Here is a 22,373-nt window from a genome sequence, read left to right on the forward strand (position 1 = left end):
CTCACCAGGGATAGATTCTGTGAAGACTTGAAATGACAATAGACTTAGAATATTCCATAAACTTAAACTCTGCTGCTGTGCATCAACTAAGATGGACTCTAATTTTGAAAGAGGTTCTAATGTGGATAAAATGCTAACAGCACTACCTGCTAACCTTTCATTGGAAGGAGAGTTGATGTGGCAAACTTCATTATTATAAGAAATTGCCACAGCCATCCCGACCTTGAACTACCACCACTCTGAGCAGTAAGCAGCCACCAGCCACCAACATCGAAGCAAGACCCTCCACTAGCAAAAAGATTACAACTTGCTGAAAGCTTAGATGATAGCATTTTTAGCAACCACATATTAAGGCACGTGCGTTGCTTTTTTAAACACAATGCTATTATACTACATTGTAAATGTATGTACTAGGAAACCAAAATAGCCATTTGACTCACTTTACTACAACATTCACTTTATTGCAGTGGTCTGGAACTGAATCCCCAGTATCTCTGAGGTAGGCCTGTATACTGAAATAGGTTACACTATATTTATAAAAAGCTGCTCCTTCCTTGAAAATGGTCTTTGGGAATCAGGTCAACCATGTTCTATGAGCAAGTCCATCATTCTGCACTTGATTCAACCTCTTCAAATCTTTTCAGCTTGAGACTGCCCACTGAATTGGCCCGCTAAAACACTAACAGAAGTGTTAATAAGGGCTGGCAGCTCCTTAGAAAGGAAATTTTTAAATATTCCTTAAAATGGTAGTAGAACTAAACCCATCTACCATTCTTTAGGACATGCAGATCTTTAAAATTCTGTATGCTTATATATATAATTTTATATATAATCATATATATGTAATCTTCATATTTTTGTAGTACTTAAAAAGTGTAATTCTACTTGACAAAGATTTGAAGCCACTAAATTGGTAAGTCAATTAATTGGTTGGTAGATACCAAAAACTAGTCAATATATATTGCTGTTTGTCTTCTATCACACACAGTTTACTTCTTCCCATCCCTAACCCATTAGCACCAGATGCTATTAGGCTGTTTCTCTTCCTCTTGAAAACTTGTCTTTGGTGACTTTCAACAGTTACCTTTAGCCTTATATTTTTCTAAGTATTTCTTCAAAAATGAGGCTCCCACGCTTAATGGTGACTTGTTTCATGAAAAGAGCGATCATTCAAGTTTTGTGTACATAAGACCCAAAACTGTTTTCAGAACCCAAGGTTAAAATGAGGTCAATCTGGAGGGGAACACAAATTACTCTACAGCTTGTCTTAGACACTGAATTTTGCTGGACACCGATAGCAATAATTCCACATTTTGGGAAAGTGAGCAGTATTAGTAATACTTTAAAAAATCAACACTGAAAATAAAAATCTCAATGTGTGGGCAGATGACAAGTGATAGGAATTTTAGAAGAAATTTAGAAGAAAATTTTAGGAATTTTAGAAGAAATCTAAAGGAAAGAGATAATGTCCTAAGGAAAAAAGGTAAAAATCAAATGAGAAAATTGAAGAAATGGAAAGAAAAGACCACTTAAGGATTATAAAAGTTATATTTATTCACGATGCTACATTTATTGCATTCCCTTAGAAAAATGGAGAACTGTTTATGTATCCAATTTGCACATATAAAACTTTATACAAATTATGTGTAGCACATAAAGGCCTCTGGTACAGCTAAAATCCTGACACTACAATTTGGGTAAATCCTGCTTCAGGGTCTCCAGTTTATCAAGTCTGTTCAGAGAAAATAAACACTGGTATTATACTCAATCTTGCCATTCACACTTAGAAATTATTTTAAAATATAAAATTTTCACTCTAAAAACTCAAAAAAGGTAAACTGGAAGGGGACACATTTTGTTACCGATTTCAATTTAACAGTATGACAAATTCATACCTTATTTTGGCTGGGTCTTTTTAAAAAAAACTATCACCTTAGTTTTGACATTCTTTCTAAGTTGTGGCTGCTTCAAGAAGGTAGTATGTCAAAACATTTACCAAACAGTAAAAATAATATTCCTTTTACAAAATGGTACAATAACACATTACGGAACCAGAAAATACTAAATGTCTTTGGCTATACAACTAAAAGGCCAGTCTTCCAACAGAATAGGGCATATTCACACCTCAGAACCAACTACAGACACAAAGCATAACAGAAATATGCATAGAATTTAAGGATAATTTGTCTTGCCTTTTTTTTCCATTCTACCCATATAATAATCAAGGAGAATGCAATTTACATAATCTTCCCAGATGAGACTCCATATCGCACTACAAAGATACCCAAATTTCTGCAAAGGCAAAGTGAATTAAAACAATTACACAACTAAGACCAAAGGGACAAATGTTTGTTATCTGCAATTTTAGTTGTTTGCTTGTTTTTTTAAGCTTTTTTTAAGCTTTGAGTGTAGAAATCATAGCTGATAAACAAAAAGTCACAATCTTCACAAATGAAACTATAATAGAAAAATAAATCAAATGAAACATTTATTAATAAATGAAGCCTGTTTTATTACTTCAAGTGTTAATGATAAAAAAAATTTCAGCACAGCTGTTGCATTTAAAAAAGTGAAACTACATACTATGTTTCTAGCTCAGTAAACAGATGAACCTGATGTCTTTGAATGACATAACAATTGAGCATTGTACAGTACATCTTATGAAGACCCGTAAATTAACGAACTACTGGTTTAAAGTTAGTGATTATGAAACAAATATGTATTCATAGTTTCAGCTTCTTTTTTCTTCCTCGACCATCAGGTGCTCCATCCATTTTACGTTTCTGTGTCTACAAATGAACAGAAGGATTGCTTTTCAGCACAAGACAATAAAGGTAAAACCTAGACTATTTTTATTTTATTAACTGCTACATAGTAATATGTATTTAGCCTTTCTTACCTATTATAATCTTAATACTCCAAATAGTCTTATCTACTCACTTTACTAACACAAATTTTATTGCTAATGAAATGATTTACAATAAGCAATAGTGAGTCAACACATCAAACCAGTATAACATGCCCTACCAAAAGAAAGCAGTACTAATTACTTTATGAAGTTACATAAATACCAAGGACATTAGAGGCATTCATTTATTCATGACTTTTTAAATTATTACATCTAAATAAAAATATGACATTTTTTTCTCTTAAAATATCTGTATTCACAGTGCTAAGATATCACTGGGACAATAAGCCAAACCTTGGAAGTTTACATATTCTAAAATTGTAACTTGTACTCCTCAATGTCAACTGTAAGCTCCTGGCATTCACAGGACATGCCTTCCTAGGTTTTCATGAATGCCCAAATTATGAACTACCATCCGATTACCCACAGAATGCATAAAAGCAGCTTACTTAAAAAAAGAAAAAAAAAAAGGACTAACATCTCAATGATAGCTAAGTAATGTTCAAATTCTTACAAAGAAAAGTCTTCTAAGAATGTTATTTACATATTCATGAATACTTACAGAAGGTTTTGGTCCTCTCTTCTTTTTCTCTGCCTTCTCTTTTTCTTCTAGTTCCATGTTTTCTCTTTCAATCAAGGTAATTAAGGTGTTACACCTCCTCTGGAGTTCCTGAATTGTAAAAATAAATTTATATGGTAAACATGTATTTTCCATTGTTTTCATGATACCCAAGTTATAAAGCTATAATGTTTTGGGGCGCCTGAGTGGCTCAGTTGAGTGTCCAACTCTTGATTTCAGCTCAGGGTCGGGCTCTATGCTTAGCATGGAACCTGCTTGAGATTCTTTCTCCCTCTCCCCCCACTCACGCACTCCCTAAAATAAAAAGAAAATTGTAATGTTTTAATGTAATAAAATCATTTATGCACCCCCTATAGATAAAATGTATAAAACAGACCTAACAGCAACTGAATCACTCTTTAATTATATTTATAATGCATTTATAGTGCAACGTTTCCCAAACAAAGATACACAAGACAAGAAGACGCCCTTAATGAAAAATAACCCTTCAGAGGTCAAACACGAAAAGACTGTGCACCGTCCTCCATCTTAAAGAGTGACAACATAAATACGCTGAGAGAAATCTTACTATGAAAGATGTTTAAATTTTGCTTATCCCTGTATATCCCAAACCTAAAACTACAGAACATTTTTAGCATTTTCATCCTAAATAAAACAAGACGGAAGTTAAAAGCTCAGAAGCAGTAAAATGCACAATAAAAAGAGGAATTAATTCGCTGAAGCCCAACTGTCCTGAATTATAACTTTAGGAATTTACTTATCAAAAACAGCTTTTTAAAATAATCCAGACTCGGGGCACCTGGGTGGCTCAGTTGGTTAAGCGACCGACTTCGGCTCAGGTCATGATATCGCAGTTTGTGAGTTTGAGCCCCGCGTAGGGCTCTGTGCTGACAGCTCAGAGCCTGGAGCCTACTTCAGATTCTGTGTCTCCCCCTCTCTCTACCCCTCCCCTGCTCACGCTCTGTGTCTCCCTGTCTCTCAATAATAAAGATTAAAAAAAATTTAAAAAAAACAAAAAAAAATAAAATAAAATAATCCAGACTCAACATTCAAATGGGCAGAGGCCTAAGTACAAGTTCTTTCTTTATAGAAATGTGTTCATTTATGGGAATGCAAGCTGGTGCAGCCGAAAACAGTATGGAGGTTCCTCAAAAAACTAAAAATAGAACTACCCTACAACCCAGCAGTTGCACCACTAGGCATTTATCCATGGGATACAAGTGTGCTGTTTTGAAGGGACACATGCACCCCCATGTTTATAGCAGCACTATCAACAACAGCTAAAGTATGGAAAGAGCCCAAATGTCCACCAATGGATGAATGGATAGAGATGTGGTATACATGTATGTATATGGATATATACATACACACAATGGAGTATTACTCAGCAATGAAAAGGGATGAAATCTTGCCATTTGCAACCACGTGGATGGAACTGGAGTGTATTATGCTAAGTGAAATTAAAGACAAAAATATGACTTCACTCATATGAGGACTTTAAGAGACAAAACAGATGAACATAAGGGAAAGAAAAATATAAAAACAGGGAAGGGGGACAAAACAGAAGAGACTCATAAATATGGAGAACAAACAGGGTTACTACAGGGGTTGTGGGAGGGGGGCTAAATGGGTAAGGGGCACTAGGGAATCTACTCTTGAAATCATTGTTGCACCATATGCTAATTTGGATGCAAATTTTAAAAAATAAAATTTAAAAAAATGTTCACTTAGAAAACCAAAATTTTCAGGGCGCCTGGGTGGCTCAGTCGGTTAAGCGGCCAACTTCGGCTCAGGTCACAATCTCACGGTCCGTGAGTTCGAGCCCCACGTCGGGCTCTGTGCTGACAGCTCAGAGCCTGGAGCCTGTTTCGGATTCTGTGTCTCCCTCTCTCTCTCTGACCCTCCCCCGTTCATGCTCTGTCTCTCTCTGTCTCAAAAATAAATAAACATTAAAAAAAAAAAAAAAACCAAAATTTTCTGAACAATTCAAGTTTTAAATTATGATCATCACATTCAAAAGGTGGAACTGATGGTGATGCTTCCCATTTAGAACCTGATTAATAATATCAAAAACTAGTGCTTATCAGACGTGGTGATGTTACAAGACATGTGATACTAAAGGATAGAACCAGGAAATTTTTTAAGTTATCCATGATAAGTTTAATTTTTTTTAATGTTTATTCATTTTTGAAAGACAGAGCACGAGCAGGGGTGGGGCAGAGAGGGGGGGGGGGGGGGGGGGGACACAGAATCTGAAACAGGCTCCAGGCTCTGAGCTGTCAGCAGAGCCCGACACAGGGCTTGAACTCACAAACCACGAGAACATGACCGGAGCTGAAGTCAGATGCTCAACTGAGCCACCCAGGCACCCCTCCATAACAGCTTTTTAACTATAGATAACTGTTTTCTCATGATCTGATTTAACCTCTAATACTTACAAAACTGTAACTAAAATGTACTCCAAAGATGGAATGAAACCACAATTTTACCTATTAAGCAATACTTACTCTGAATGGTTTGCTACGTTACACAAAAAGGCCCAAGCACTCACCATTGCAGTTCTGGACTTCAAAAACCAGTCAAATCTGAACTGAGGAGAGTTGCGAATACACTGTCGTAATTCATCATAAACGTTTTCTTTGTCGAATCCAAGTTTGTGAAGCATACAAATTAGAAAACGATCCTCTTCTTCAGTATAGTTTTTTCCTTTGTTAGTACCATACGATATTCTCAGCTGATGAAAAGGTGCTTTGTACCGTCCAATCTATCAAAGTTAAATTTTATAATATTATATAAATCCTGTATAATACATATTTCAAATCAACATTAGTAAAATTAGCTAAAAATGTTACGTTCCAAATCAGAATTTTCTACCCAAAGCATCTCAACTACGTTATATAACCTTTGCTGTGAAACAACCTTATAGTCTTTATTATTCTAAAGAGAAATATAGGCTGAGACTTTCTGATACTATGTAGGAAAGAGCAAAATCATAGGGTTGCTGACCAAGATCCATCAACTGAAGTACTAAGGTAAATTCTGTTGAGACTTCATTTGAATGTTGTTCTTTGAAGAAAATTTACATTTGAAACCATCATTTCATTACTTTAACTCGCATATTCTCAGGGAGAAGTTATATTACTGACTGCCAGATTTATTAATACACAAAGTACCTTCGTGTCAAGTGCTTTTTTGATACTAATTCTTCTTTGAATTCTTGCCTCTCCCCTTTCAATCTGAGCCATAATCTTCTCTATGTCCTGGAGTTCATTGCATCTTTCCCAGAATACAGCTGGTAAAAAAGATGGACAGATGGGACAGATGGAGGAAAGGGTAAGATATAAATAATTTCTCACAAATGCTCTCATTTATTTAACTTGCTAAGGATTAAGAAATATTTCCATTTCTCTCGTATCTAATACTACAAAGTAAATAAGTCAATTATTTAATTTTCTTAACTGTAAAAAAAAAAAAAAAAAAAAAAAAGATGAGCTGGATGATTTAAGTATCTCCCAACTCTTAAATTTCTATTATTGAATCCTAAGCAGACTCATCACAGCACAACCAGACCTATTGATATGACAATCCAATTGACTTCAGGAAACAGAGGCATATAATACTTGAGTCATTACAGAGAAAAATAAAATGAAAGCACAATTATTCAGTGTATTCAGTACCCTATTATTTTCTTGGCTATAGCCAGTTCACTAGGGTAAAAAATAAAAGTATCTTTTTTTTTTTTAAAGAACATTTTCTAAATTGGTTTTTTAAAAGACCTAACTTGATTTTTTAAAAACACAAAAAAACTAAACCTCCCCAACAGCTCTCCAAAGAACCTGAGAACATTCTTGTATCTATTAAAATAATAAGAAAATTACCTGAATATTCAATAACTTCTTCTGGAGTTTTTCCTTCTACTTCTCTTGCAATATTTTCAATATCATCACGACCCCACTTCTCATTAGCTTTGATAAACTGGTTAAAATCTCTCTTATTCCAATTGGTAAATCCCTTCAAAGCAGCAGAAACAAAATATTAACACACACTGAACATGGATAAGACACTACTACACTTTTCTGTAACACTTAAGAAAAATTGGTAAATTTTCAACTACTCCTTGTTTTTAAGTTTTTAAAGTGGTAACTTTTCATACACACAGATGTGCATTTTTAGCAATATGTCATATATTGCTTAGATAACCAAGCAATTAAATCTGAGTGGAAGAGAGTAAGGAATGCTGCATGCAAAGGTGACCTTTTTGCTGAGTGCTGAGGATTAGCAGGACTTTGCAAAAAGGAATGAAAAACATATAGCAAAGAGCAAAGACATAACAAGTGGGAAAACAGAAGAAAAACAGAGCTTCAAAAGTAGGCCAGATACTGGCCTACAGTAAGGCCAGATTCTGAAAGACCCTGATTAAACCCTAATGGTTGTTAAGTAGAAACTTGTGTTTGAGAATAGTAACTTAATACCAGTGTGGAAGATTCATAGGAAAAGAAAATGAGAATACTGAAAGAAAGGTGATCAAAAGGTTATCCACTCTACCAAGGCTGGTACAAATCTCTCCTCTTCTAAACTACCTCAACAACTCATGACAATCAAAATGTAGCATGCTTTATCATCTCCAATTACTCCATTTTTTAAAGAAGACTTGTACTTTGTATACCCCAACACAACCTAAACACAGTACCTTACAAAATGATAGTTACTAAGTTTTATGTTGATTGAAGACTATACCTGTGTTAGAAGCTTCTCTTTTTCCTCTAACTCTTCATCATTAAGGGGTTCAGCTTCATCAATCTTAAGCTGTTCTTCTTTTTGTGCCTGTGCTGCATTTGGTAGGTCAGGATTTCGAGGCACCTAAAAAAAAAATAATAATCCAACCATGAAAAAAAATACTGCTATATACCGTTTGTTAAGAACAAACCAGATTAGTTATGATCAAAGTGTTACTCCCATTACCTTGTACCCAATAGTTTTTCTGTAATACAGAATTTCTTTTTCCAATAATTCAAATAAACGCGGAGGAAAGAACTGGAAATCCTGAACGTTAGGTTGTTTCGGAGGTCGAGGAGCCTACAGACAAAAACAGCATTGTTCATTTAAAAAACCTGTTTTAATTAATGGTAACCTTCCTGTTTCCATACACCATGACAGCCAATTCTCTAAGCAACTGATCAATTATTAACACTGAACATTAATCAAATTTTTTATTTTTTTTTTTAAATTTTACTTTTTATTTTTAAAAGTCTATATCCAAATTAGTTAGCATACAGTGCAACAATTTCAGGAGTAGATTCCTTAGGGCCCCTTACCCATTTAGCCTATCCCACCTTCCACAACCCCTCCCGTAACCCTCAGTTTGTTCTCCATATTTATGAGTCTCTTCTGTTTTGTCCCTCTCCCTGTTTTTGTATTATTTTTGTTTCCCTTCCCTTACAGTCATCTGTTTTGTCTCTTAAAGTCCTCATGTGAATGAAGTCATATGATTTTTGTTTTTCTCTAATTTCACTCAGCATAATACCCTCCAGTTCCATCCATGTAGTTGCAAATGGCAAGATTTCATTCTTTTTGATTGCCGAGTAATACTCCATTGTATATATATACCACACCTTCTTTATCCATTCATCCATCGATGGACATTTGGGCTCTTTCCAAACTTTGGCTATTGTTGATAGTGCTGCTATAAACATGCGGGTACTGTATCCCTTCAAAAGAGCACACCTGTATCCCTTGGATAAATGCCTAGTAGTGCAACTGCTGGGTCATAGGGTAGTTCTATTTTTAGAACATTAATCAAATTTTAAATGCATAAATTCACAACTAATTTTTAGAAAATTTCTTAACAAAAACTGAAGGAAATACACTGTAAGAAGCGACAAAAATACCTAATTCTCAATCTGATTTTACTGCAAGAATATAAGAAAAAAATTACATTTCCGGTATTTTTAAATGTTTTATTGCTCTGTCAACTCACCTTGGGTGCTTTAGGTTCACTGACACGAAGAGCTTCCCTAAAATAGGCATCAACAGCATAGTTGGCTTTTCTTTCTCGTTTTGGTGGTTCAATCCACTCTGTGAATGCTATCTAGTGTATGGGAAATAATTCATATTACCTATTTTTATTATATACAGTCACAAATCTTATATGAATGCAACTCTTACTGTGTACAATACAACTCTTGTTTGTAATGGAAAGACATTCGTAAAATGCTGGACTATAAGCTCTAGGAGGATAGGAACTATGTTACTTTGCTCAAAACTATGTAATCAATACATGAGACAGTGTCCAGTAAATAACATATATACACAGTAAGTACCTCTTGATCAAATGAAGAACATTCTATCAGGTAGGGGGAAAAAAATTACAGAATGTGCTACAACCCAAACTAGGAGAAAAATGTAGGTGTGTACTTAGCCCAGAAAACATTCAGAGGATATACAGGCCTAAATGTTAACAGAAAAAAACAGTGAGTAGAATTCTTTTTTTCTTCCAACCTGTAGGTATTTTTAAATTTCTCTACAATACAAACAAGTATTGTTTAAGGAATTAGGAAGTTTTTCCCTTTAATTACCAGCCAATTCTGTTAAAAAAAAAAAATCTAGTAAGGTTGTGACAAATTTCTTTGCCAATTATTTTAATTTTCAAAGATTCCAAACTATAATCACCCCATATTTCAACTATAATAGTATATACAGTAAGCCTCATTAAATTTTTAAAACATTTCAGAGATTACTAACTGAAAATAATTTAGATGTGAATATACAGAAATGACTGCTTTGAGACAAATTTACAAGGCATTACACCTAACACTTAAAATTGCAAGTTTCAAGTAAAATAAAGTGTTCAAGTAACCAAAATGTCTTTCAAAATTACCTTTTGTTTTTCTCTATAATCCTCTCCTTCAAAGTTATAAACACTCGACTCTGTATCCATTGTGAAGTTTCTAAGGGAGCTTTCACCCATCTTGGAGAGCTTTTCATTCATCTCTGCAGTCTAGGGAAAAAAACAGATTAGAGACAAAAAAAAAAAAAAAAAAAAACCCCAGAAGAATTGTAGTCAAAATTAGGCTTTACAGTACACAAAAGCTTCTTTTTATGGTTCACATTAACAAGTACTTCCTCAAACAGTTCTGATTTAAAACAGTTTATATATTAAAAACATTATCACATTTAGGGGTGCCTGAGTGGCTCAACTGGTTAAGGGTCTGACTCTTGATTTCGGCTCAGGTCGTGATCTCAGTTTGTGAGTTCAAGCCCCGTGTCCAGCTTTGTACTGACAGCGTGGAGCCTACTTGGAATTTTCTCTCCCTCTCTCTCTGCCCCTCCCCTGCTTGTGCATCTCTCTCTTAAAATAAATAACTTAAAAAAATAAAAACATTGTCATTTAATCTGTACCTCACCTTCTTTGCACCTCTTTCCAAAATACCATCAATATCCTCATCCGTAATCTCACTTTCCTTTGAAGCAAATACATGTGTTGCCCCATGTCTAATCATTTGAAGCATTTCATCTTTCCCAATTTTGTTCAGATTCTGATCCACAAGCCTTCCTGGAAATAAAAAACAAAAACAAACAAAACACATGTTATATAATGTTAAACAAACTATATTTTACTGGAAACTTGGTATTTTAAATGTTAGATGTAATACCATGTATTCTGCCTCAAGCATCAATCATTTCTGTTTATTCATTTCTGATAATTTTCATTTTCACATAAACAATGCCAAATTCGTAGTTGTAAGCTTTGAAATATTCTAAAGTTTATCTATTACATAATGAAGCCTACTGTATACCATCTCAATAAAATACATTCTTATATGGGCTGAATAAAAGCAATTTGGGATTTTTGAAAATCAAATTAGCAAGGTTTTTAAGTATCAACAGATGAGATTATAAACACAAGAAATTTCTGATAAGCAGAAAAGCATTAATATTAACTCCCCAATCACCTTTTTCTACCTAGAAAAGTAAAAAGGAAAAAAAAAAAAAAAGTGAAGTACTAAAAAACTTTTTACATTGCCAAACTTTATCTAAGGTCTGAAACATACATCAATTTCTGAAAATTTCCTAATTTTAAGAACTGAAACTCTTGAAAGTATTTTTTGATTGTAGAACAAATTCAACATAAGAAAATTAAGATCTTCAGTTGGTAGGAATCTGGCCAATACTGTAACTGTATTAAAAAATGCAGGCATCAAAACAAAACAAGCCAAAATACAAAAAGAATTACTTTCACCCAGAAGGGCCATTCACATACAACATACAAGCATCAAGTTTTGTATTCCAATCAACTTGTAATAAGTGAATAAAGATCCAAGTTGTTCTCTCAGATCTTAAATGCTTATGTATCATGGCTCTGGATCCCTAACAGAATGCACAAACATCTATGAGTTACAAAGTTAGGATAGACCTACAGAACTTGTTTCTTTGGACTGAAAGCTATCTCACTATCAAAATGTTCTTAGCCTTATTAAAACTACTTCCCTATTGGACAGGAGGGAGCTATTCAGACATAAAGTGTTCTATGGTTTCTTATATTTTTAATTATGTTCCTTACTCCACGAGACAGTAATACAAAAGTATACACCTGAGGCTTGCTGTTTGACTAATTCCTGTAAAGCTATTAGCACAAAATGTGCTCCAAAATTTGATACCCTCCACCACAATAAACCCAACTAAGTAAAAAACTCAAACAGCTTTTCTGAGCTGACTTGTCAACTAATTTTTAATCTTTTTTAAAAAGTGTTTCAAAGATGAGAATTAAAAACAACACAAGGCAGGTGTTTTTCTAAAAACATGGATGAAGAATGTGAGGGGGGAAAAAAAGAAGTAGCCATTACATTACCCATGAGAAAACTCACTGTTGGGCAGGCCCCAGAGACTTTCATAATTAAACACTTCACTCTAATAGTTAATATAGTTCTTGGTCCTCGATGAGTCACCTCCTAGCTATACGAATGGTAAACTAGTGACTTGCCTCTACTTATGCCAACCTCAAGCTGGCATGAAGACTACAGGAAGTAATGGATGCAATTTAGCACCTTGCTTGGCACAAAGCAAGCACATGATAGTAATTATTAATAAAAACAGTTAATAAGCCATCATTTATTGCCACATCTGCAGAGACATGACTAACACTATGGCTGGCATTAATGGGATATCAAAGAAATGTAACAGTCCCTTACTCACATGAAAATTAAGAGCTGGTTGACAAAACGAAGACAGGTAACATGGAATCATCAGTGAGCAGTATTAACCAGTGTATCTCTGGGCTTTATAGACAGATAAAAAGTACATGCTCATAATGCAAATTTGAGAAGGAAAGAAACCAATGTGATTCCAAGGTTAATGAGGTTTTCCCCCCTATTTTTCCGTGTTACACATCCCATCACCAACCTTACTGTGATATAGCTCCATGAAAATGTAAATGTCTTCCTTAAAAGCTAATCTGGCACAAGAACTTCACTCTCTTCAATCAGCCCAAAATAAAATCCCACTCTTACCCTCTAGTCCTATTTACATTAATGTAATAAACATTACATTGTAACATTACATTACATCACCCACCCTCTCACTAAATTATAAACTCTATGGAAGTAAACACACTTGTTGCTTTCATTCACCACTGTATTCTCAGCAATAAGAACAATGCCTGGCATCTGGTGGCTGTTCAGTAAATAGCTGGCAGACTAGAAAAAAGAATAACATCAGATTCTTTGAGTTTCATTTGTATTTCTTCATTTTACCCCAGAGTAATTAATAGAGTGCTTATTAGTACACGTAAATCATACTCACCACAGCTCTATTTAATGTGTACCACACTAAATGCTGGTTTTTTTATATGCATTATCCCCTTTAATCCTTAATAGTCCTAAACAGTATTGCCATTATCCCCATCTAACAGATGAGAAAATAGGCTCAGATGGTATAAAAAAACTGCTAACTGACAAAGTCAACATGCAAACTTCAACCTTCCTGAGCCCAAGCCAATCTTAATAAAACTAAAGCTCACTTTTCTCTGGAATATACATAGTGTCCAGGCTGCTAGCTTGATTCCATAGGTGCTCAATAACAAGAACCTCCTAAAAAATCTAGGAAGCAAATGTGTCAATCCAACTTGGTAAATTTTTCAAAGTTCTAAGGCTCACCTTGTTGAATGACTATTGAATCCAGTCTGAGTTTCATCTCAGCACGTTCCACTATTCTTTCTTCCACAGTATTATCAGTTATAAAACGGAACACTCGGACTGTCTTGGTTTGTCCAATTCTATGTGCCCGGTCCTAGGTAAATTACTATGTTACTTTGAATACAGTTAAAAATTCACATAAATAACATCTGATTATGTACACTGGCAAATAAAATATTCTCAAGAATGAAACAGTTTTTAAGGTAACAAAACTACTCTAAAAATAGATTTCTATTAGATTAATATTTTTTAGATTCTCAAAGATTCTCCATTTCAATAAGATTAATTGGTTATCTCATAAGGGAAACTTTTAAGAGGTATGGAATACATCAGATGCTAAATCTGTGAGAAACTACCTGGTTACTGTTACTAGGTTATACTGACATAAAATTCACGTCTCTAGCTAAAACAAAAAAATTATAATTTTTAGGTTGGATAATAAAAATCTTCCCTAAATCTATTTTTATGTTTACATTCAAATTGCCTTTCCACCTAAATCATATATAAATTTTCATTGCTTAATTAGGAAAAGAAGTAACATGAATAAAAGAACTCCACAACAATATAACCCAATTAACTACATATAAGTAGTCAAATTAATTTAAATTCCATTTCTGTTTAACTCCTGTTAAGTTCAACAAACACATTTTTATAAAACATCCCTTATTTCTAATTGATCAACATTCCCCATCTACCCCTATAAATAGTATAGGATAAAAGCAACCAACATGAGTTATGGTCAACAACATTATGGGTCATTAATGGTACCAAACTTAAGAATTCGTAAGTTTTCGTGTTTATCTACAAATCACAAATTTTCTCAACCTAAAAATGATCTTCCTGATCTAGCCAAAGTACTCCCACACTCCCAAACGGGGAGGTTTGTAGCTCACCAAACCTGTTTCCCTTTCCCCCCAAGGCACAACTATACTATCATTTATCAATTCTCTTGCAACCCAGTTATGCTATGTGATTGAGTGCTGGCCAATGAATGTGGGAACACTTTCAGGTCTGACTCAGAAAAAATTTCCTAGGCAATCCTCAGCTCTCTGTCATACCCCTTCTGTCATCAGTATAGACAGGATATAGCTGGACTCCAAGGTCCTAAGATATGGCAAAGCTATAAAGACAGAAATATCCTGCTTTAGATGAAAGATCTATAAAATACCCTCACTGAATTATTAAGTCAGAGAAAAATAAAATGCTACTGGGTTTAAATCACTGACAGTTGTAGACTATTATCTTGCGCCAATGAAAATGTTAAGCATGGAACATCTCTTACCATAGCCTGGAGATCTACTTGGGGATTCCAATCTGAATCATACAAAATTACTACATCAGCAGTAGCAAGATTAATGCCAAGACCACCAGCACGTGTACTTAACATGAAAACAAACTTTGTGCTGTTTGGTTCATTGTATGCATTGATGGACTCCTATAGATATAAAATAAAACAAATGTCAGGAAATTGTCTTATCTGATTATTTTTTACCTTCCCTCCTTGGGTTTTACTTACTTGTCTCTCATCATGGGGTGTCTGCCCATCCAATCTACAGTACTCATAATTTCTCCACATGCAATAATCTTCCAAAATATCCAATACCCTTGTCATCTGACTGAAGATTAGTACTCGTGAACCTGTTAGCAAACAGAATATCCTATTTTCAGAAGCTTCAAAAGTAAAAAAAAATTATTTAAAAATTTAAGGCTAACCAAAACTAAGACTAACCAATTACCCCCCCTTAATTCCAAGTTACCTAGTTGGTCATAAGAAGAAAACTACACATTATTTATTTACCCAAGTCAGTCATTTCCACATTTTTCCCACTGTGGCACAAATGAAAAAGGGGAAAATCTGTACAACACACTGAAGTAAACAGAAAAGGGTTATCTGTTCTGGCATGGGAGGTCTTGCCATCCCAAGACTGAGAGAACCATTCTTTTTATTCCACATACATTTAAAAATAACTTTCCATCACCACCACTGTAATTCTCCCACATGATGGCCCCAAACATCCCCTAACACATTCAAAACCATCTCCTTGTGGTTCTAAAGACCCAAATCCAGATCAAAAGACTAGAATATAAATGTGGCCTCACATCTACATCTACATTGGTCATCCTTCACTTATGCCATGATTCAAGTTATCCAACTGCCTTCCATTTTTTCAGCCAGCTGCACAATGCCTTCAGTGGAATGTATGAAGATCAAGGGATCATTATAAAAAATGATTATAAAATTATCTTGTTTTGGAAGCTGACGCCAATAATCTGCTGTTGTCTCACCTTCTTACACCTGAAATACTAAGGATGTTCAGTAGGCCCCCATTTTTCTTACAGGGTTTAATACAGCTTGTATTAATATCTGAGTATTCCTACCAAGTTCTTGCTATTTCTCTCCACCAATTCAATCCTTTAATTACTACTTAGCTTTCAAAGAAAGCATTTTTAGAAAATACATTTCCACAAAAAGGTATAAAAGCAGTAAGAAAAAGGCAAACCAATTCACTGACAACTCTTAGAAGGTTTTTGATAGTCAATATCCTAAAGGAGACTGGTATAAAAATCATTCTTATCAAAACACACCAAGAAACACAAATTGAAAAACTTGAAATTTCTATTATTTCACATTACAGAATAATTTGTGTATGAAATGCTTTGATGTCTAGGGCTTCCTTCAAAATAATCTAGGAGAAAAGCAGATATGTATAAACAAGTTTTGCCATAAGTTTGTAATTGTTGCAGCTGGCATCATACTAAATTTGTTCTATAGTCATGTATTTTAAACACATCTCTACACATATACTACAGACATACTCATTTTCATATAAAAAGTCATGTTATAAACAAAACTGCTTTGGGTCCATGCACATATGTAATAATTTATAATTTATTGTTTAACTTGTTTAAATTTAAATAATTTATTATTTAATTATGTAAATACCCATATAAATAATTGAACAATACCATGAACACAACACTGTCTACCAAAGTATCTGGGACCTGTGTAAGGTGGAAAGCGTATTCGTGGCATTTTATAACAAAACGCTGATATATGCAGGAAAGCATCCGTCAAATGAGAACTCTCTCCCAAAGTCCAGGAATATAACTGCCCTAATTAACTACTGATCACTAAGAAGATTTATAAGCCTAAAATTAGGGGGTAGAAGTGAAGCTCAGATAATGGATAGAAATTTGTAAATGTCCCACACTTCAACTTTGCAAGTACCAGATTAGTAATTTCAAATTGTAGTGGTCCCTCATTTTACATTAGAAATTTTAAAACAGTTTTCATCACTTCTCAATTTGATACTAAGAACATAGATACCTTGTTCTTTCAATTTAGGGAGCAGCTTGTCTAATACCACCATTTTGCCACTGTTGGTAACTAGATGCATATCTGTTGTATAAGGTGGACCAGGTTCAGCTCCATCAAAGAGATATGGATGATTACAGCATTTCCTCAACTGCATCAGAATGTTCAATAACCTCATTTTGTCCATCTTCCCTGCAGAGTTTAGTATATCTATATCCTTCATTAATATCCGAGTATACCTATTGAGAAGAAAAACATTTTAAAAGGGCTCAAGTTTTCCCTGACCAGTCCCTGTTACTTTAGATACTTAATTCCCTCCCCCACCTCAACCCAAAAATATCTGTAAAGAACCAATCAACTTCTAAGATGTGGTTAGGAGTTTACCATCTATTATAACATCTTTCTTTTTTCTTGTTTTTCTTTATTGCCCCCACTGTTCCAATGTTCACTTAGGCTTTGGGCCTTGAGGTCCAAAACAGTATGTCTCCTTGGGATGAATTAAAAGAAAGCAGTATGACACAACATTAACTAATCAAAACTAACACTTAAGCTTTAAATGTAATTTTAATTCGTAGTCTTTTCCTAATGGAAGAGTACCACTATTCAATGTAGCTAGTGTAGAATTTGGGTAAGAATGTGAGGATCTGGGGAGGTGGAAAGAATCATGTTAGGGTAAGGCATGATGATGAGAAAAAAATGAATACAATGTGATTTAAATATAAACAGAAGTACATGGGGGGGAGAAGGAGATATGAGGGCAGTAAAGCTATAGCCATATATGGATTGTAAAAAGCCTTGAATGCGTATCAAGAACTTAAACATCCTGCAGGTAAGAGTAATCTGTCTAAATACCAAAGTTTCAAGACCTTGAATCCTCTGAACAAAATAATTTCAATAATCTAAAGCCATCTATGCTTAACAATTCCAATTACGAGGCAGAAAATATTCATGATAGACCTTTCCATCACATTTCTGACTGATACAAAGTTCACCAAAGTTTTTAACTTAAAAAAAGACTTCTCTTCCCTTAACATGGACTCAATGTTGTAGTTATTTTAGAGCCACAAAAGACAAAGCCTAATAGCTTTGAACCTTATAAAAGCCTTCCAAAAGTTTTGAGGACATTTAGGATGGACTACCTTCCACAGTAGTTACCTCTTTCCCAGATAATGTGCCCATTTCTTACATTCTATCTTTTCTGTCCTTTTATCAACAACTCCAGCCCTTTGCAAATACTTATCAAGTACAGAATTAAATACACTTGAAATATACTGTAACCAGTAAAGAAAAGGGTGCTGTTTATTTCCCTCCTTTGAACACTATACTTATGTTAATATATGCTAAGATAATAATGTCTTTTTTGTTTTTACAGCCACTTCACTTTGTAGATTCATGGTGACCTATCTATAAAAAAAATTTTTTTTAATATTAAGTTAGTGGTTTATAGCCTTTTGGATTTCATACACACATAAAACCTAAGAAAAGAGAAAACTTACAAGGTTTTCAACATTTTTATTACGCCCTAGAGAGATGTTTAAAAATAGCTACCATGTATTACCACCATAAATTCACAAAAGGCCATTTTATCCTGCCTAAAATAACACATCAACTCAGAATGGAGTCTTATAAATTAAACATATGTAGCTTTACAAATTAAAAGAAAGCACCTGAATTTTCTATCTCTACAATCTCCAACTTCATCAGAGATTAGCACTAATCCACAATCCAGTATTTGTGAACCACCAAGTTAACTATATGTCTACATCTGTGCCATCAGTTTCTTTTTAAAAAATCCAAGTAGAAGGGTTTATATATATACCCCTGTTTAGTTAAATGCGAAGTTTAATCCTTGGATTCATGAACCTCCCACTCTGATTCTGTCAGCTACTAGTTTCAACTCTTTGTATTATAAATTTGATTAGCAAGTCCTAAGTCATATGACCAGAAAACTCTTCGGTCTGAATTCAGAGAGCAAACAGGAATTCCTTGAAGACACAATTAGGAAAACAAGGTACAAACAAAAGTTAGTGAAGAATCAATAGTGATTTCAAAATGTCTAAGAACACATACCATTCCCTTTGCATTTTGCTGAGACCCACATAGATTTTTACTTCCTTCTTTGGAGGCAAACTCTTTTCAACATCAGCTTTAATTCGACGAAGGAGGAATGGACGCAAAACCTTTCAGATCAAAAAGAAATGGAGATGACCTTATTTATAAGTATTATTTCAGGATCTCAAGATTGTTTATTACATGGAAATTTATCTATTTTTTAGGACTTCTCCCTTCTAAATACGTAATTTCTTATTACCAAATTCCTCAAGGGTAATACAAGATCATTACTTATTCAACACATACAATGAATATATACTTGCCAAATTGTCACAAAATACTGAAAACATTTAAGTATTGATGCTTTCAATAGTCACTGACTTTCAGGTTTAAAACTAGTCATAGTACTCCCTTATCTGTGTATTAACCACAGTCTGGAAGCAGATGATCCTCCTCCTAACATATCATAAGGTCAGTAGTAGCCTAACCCTATAGCACAATGCCTAATGTCCTTCATTTCACTTCATCTCATCATGTAGGCATTTTTATCATCTTATCACAACAGTACAGTAAGGTATTTTGAGAGACCATATTTATACAACTTATGTTACAGAATATTTACGATTATCCTATTTTATAATTACTGCTGTTAATCTCTTACCTTGACTAATTTATGAATTGAACTATCACAGGTATGTATGTATAAAAAAAACCCGTACGTATCGGGTTTGGTACTATCTGTGGTTTCAGGCATCCACTGGGAATCTTGGAACATATCACCTGCAGACAAGAGGTGGTGGGGAAGGAGGGGGAGGGACGGGACGGGACAGGACTACTGTACTTGCAGGTAGTTTGTCCAACAGTACTTAAAGCTACGCTCACATTTAATTTATGGTTACAGTTTTTAAGTTTACCACCCTTTTGGTGGGTGGGCAGATGGGTGAAATAGATGATGGGGATTAAGAAGTGCACTTGTACTGAATTGTTGGATCACTATACTGTACACCTAAAACTAATATAACACTGTATGGTACACTATACTATACCATTAAAATAAAAACTTAGTAAAAAAATTTTACTACCCTATTTTTTACAGAAGTAGACCATACATAAAGTACACAAATCATGACTATACAATTGAATAAATTTTTTTTTTTTTCATTTTTGGGACAGAGAGAGACAGAGCATGAACGGGGGAGGGGCAGAGAGAGAGGGAGACACAGAATCGGAAACAGGCTCCAGGCTCCGAGCCACCAGCCCAGAGCCCGACGCGGGGCTCGAACTCATGGACCGCGAGATCGTGACCTGGCTGAAGTCAGACGCTTAACCGACTGCGCCACCCAGGCGCCCCTACAATTGAATAAATTTTAATCAAGTAAACATACCCATGTAACCAACTACCACCTAGATAAAAATAGAATACTGCAGAAATCCCTCTTACAACCATCCCAGTCACTATTCTTTTTTGTCCCCAAGGGTAAACAATATTCTTATTATTTTAACATCCTAGATTAGTTTTGCCTGTTATTTTTAACTTTACCCACATATATACAATATATCTGTATTTTTATACATTTTATCTCATTTCTTTTATTCAGCATGTTTGTAAACCTACCCATGTTATATTGTATGTAGTTCATTTTCATGAAATTTAAAACATCTACAAAACTAAAGATTTTTTATTTTTATCTTCCTATGTTCTATTTATACTAGCCTATAAAAATATGTAACAAATTAAAAACTGGTGAGAATCAGCAACACTTCTCTAATATCATCATGTAAGGAAGCTAGTATAGTCTTAGCTGACAGCCAGCACCAACTGGCAGACATGTTAGTGAAGACCTTCAGCCCCACTGGCCCTTTTCTAGAATTGTCCAGGTAAACACAGCTGGACAAATCCAGGTAAAACCAGCAAAGAAACCATTCAGCCAACCCATAAATTCTGGAGTTACTAAAATATGTACTATTAAGGGTTTTTTTTTTGGGGGGGGGGGGAGGATGTTAGGAGTATTTTGCAATAATAGGTAACTAATACATCAAGTAAGAAAAATCTCATTTCTAAGTATACCTATGCTGACTCTGAATATCCTCTTTCATCATGAGACCCACAGGAACTACAGTGGGAACTTGAAGACAGAGTACAGAAAGGTAGCTACCAGGCCCCAACTTGATAAGCATCTTCATACTACTCTGAACAAAATAGAGATGCCAAAAGTGGATGGTTCTGTTATGTGGATTGTTTTAGTTTGCTTTATGTACATGTACCTATTTATTAAAGCAAAATCTACATATATACCCCACACTCCTAGTAAGTAAATCTAAATTGGGTGCTTACATGCTTAAATGCCACCTAAATTGAAACAAAGAGATCTAGGAGATTATCACCTTCAAATACTTAATATAATTAAATTTCAGTACACGAGAATTTTAAAACACATAATTTATATAGAAACAAGTATTTGAACATTCATAAACTTAATTATTCCTCTGTTCAAATATCCACTATGAATGAGGCACTGTGCTGGAGATACAAATATAAGACATGTTTCCTGACTTTGTTTACAATGCACAGCAGGAAAAACATTTGTAGATTAAACATTTCAAAACTCTATGCAAAGTCCTATTCTAGTTAGAATGCCATGATTATTAAAGATGGGATACAAAGAAATTTCTAGGCTGGCCTTGTCCTGGGTATTCAGTGGAAAAGGCGACATTACCACTGAGTGCTGGACTAGGTAGGGAAAGAGGGGGAGAGTAGGAAAGGGGACACTAGATGTAGTAGAAAGGATAGGCAAAGACAAAGAAACTGCCATTAGCACAATGTTTACAGAAAATTGACAGTGGGGTCAGGAATTTTAACAAATTAAATTGATGTAAGAAGTGTAACAGAAGTTAGAGAATGTCAGAAAAGTTAAATCATGGGGGTTGGGGAGGAGAGCTGCCCACACCCCGCCAGGGGGCACCTACAATGCCCAGCAACACGTTTGGTTGTCACAAATAGGGACATGCTATTGGCATATAGTGGGTGGAAGTGTCAAAATTGCTGTTAAACAGGAAAACCACCTAAAACTATCTAGACCAAAATGTCAATATGAGTTGAGAACCCATGAGTTAGGTCATGAAAGGCCTTGTATGCCATGTTTACAAGGTCTGGCTTTATTCTGCTCTATTTGAGAAATTCTATTTGAATTTGGTTCTATTTGAGAAATCACCTACCAACTTTCACTTGTGAACCTTCATGAAGAAGGAACAAAGCTACATATCAAAACAAAAAATTACCAACTCTGCTCACAATGCACTATTAGCAGTTGCTTATACAGTCAATGG

At 34.7% G+C, this 22,373-nt stretch overlaps 1 protein-coding gene across 1 annotated transcript in view; it reads right to left on the reverse strand.

Moving 5' to 3' along the window:
- Positions 1-1,529: 1,529 nt before the first annotated feature.
- SMARCA5 (SWI/SNF related, matrix associated, actin dependent regulator of chromatin, subfamily a, member 5) overlaps positions 1,530-22,373 on the reverse strand; it is a 39,079-nt gene continuing 18,235 nt past the window's right edge. The window contains exons 10-24 of the mRNA XM_058721279.1: positions 19,065-19,174; positions 17,007-17,233; positions 15,195-15,316; positions 14,961-15,113; positions 13,640-13,772; positions 10,892-11,040; positions 10,366-10,485; positions 9,466-9,576; positions 8,451-8,564; positions 8,226-8,348; positions 7,367-7,499; positions 6,662-6,780; positions 6,040-6,252; positions 3,471-3,578; positions 1,530-2,789 (exon numbers count right to left, since the gene is read on the reverse strand). Of these exons, the coding sequence (XP_058577262.1) occupies positions 2,724-2,789; positions 3,471-3,578; positions 6,040-6,252; positions 6,662-6,780; positions 7,367-7,499; positions 8,226-8,348; positions 8,451-8,564; positions 9,466-9,576; positions 10,366-10,485; positions 10,892-11,040; positions 13,640-13,772; positions 14,961-15,113; positions 15,195-15,316; positions 17,007-17,233; positions 19,065-19,174 (2,001 nt within the window). The 3' untranslated portion in view covers positions 1,530-2,723. The remainder of the gene's footprint in view (positions 2,790-3,470; positions 3,579-6,039; positions 6,253-6,661; positions 6,781-7,366; positions 7,500-8,225; positions 8,349-8,450; positions 8,565-9,465; positions 9,577-10,365; positions 10,486-10,891; positions 11,041-13,639; positions 13,773-14,960; positions 15,114-15,194; positions 15,317-17,006; positions 17,234-19,064; positions 19,175-22,373) is intronic.

The sequence above is a fragment of the Neofelis nebulosa genome, chromosome 3 (genome assembly GCF_028018385.1).
Source record: "Neofelis nebulosa isolate mNeoNeb1 chromosome 3, mNeoNeb1.pri, whole genome shotgun sequence".
In the NCBI taxonomy this organism is placed as follows: Eukaryota; Metazoa; Chordata; class Mammalia; order Carnivora; family Felidae; genus Neofelis; species Neofelis nebulosa.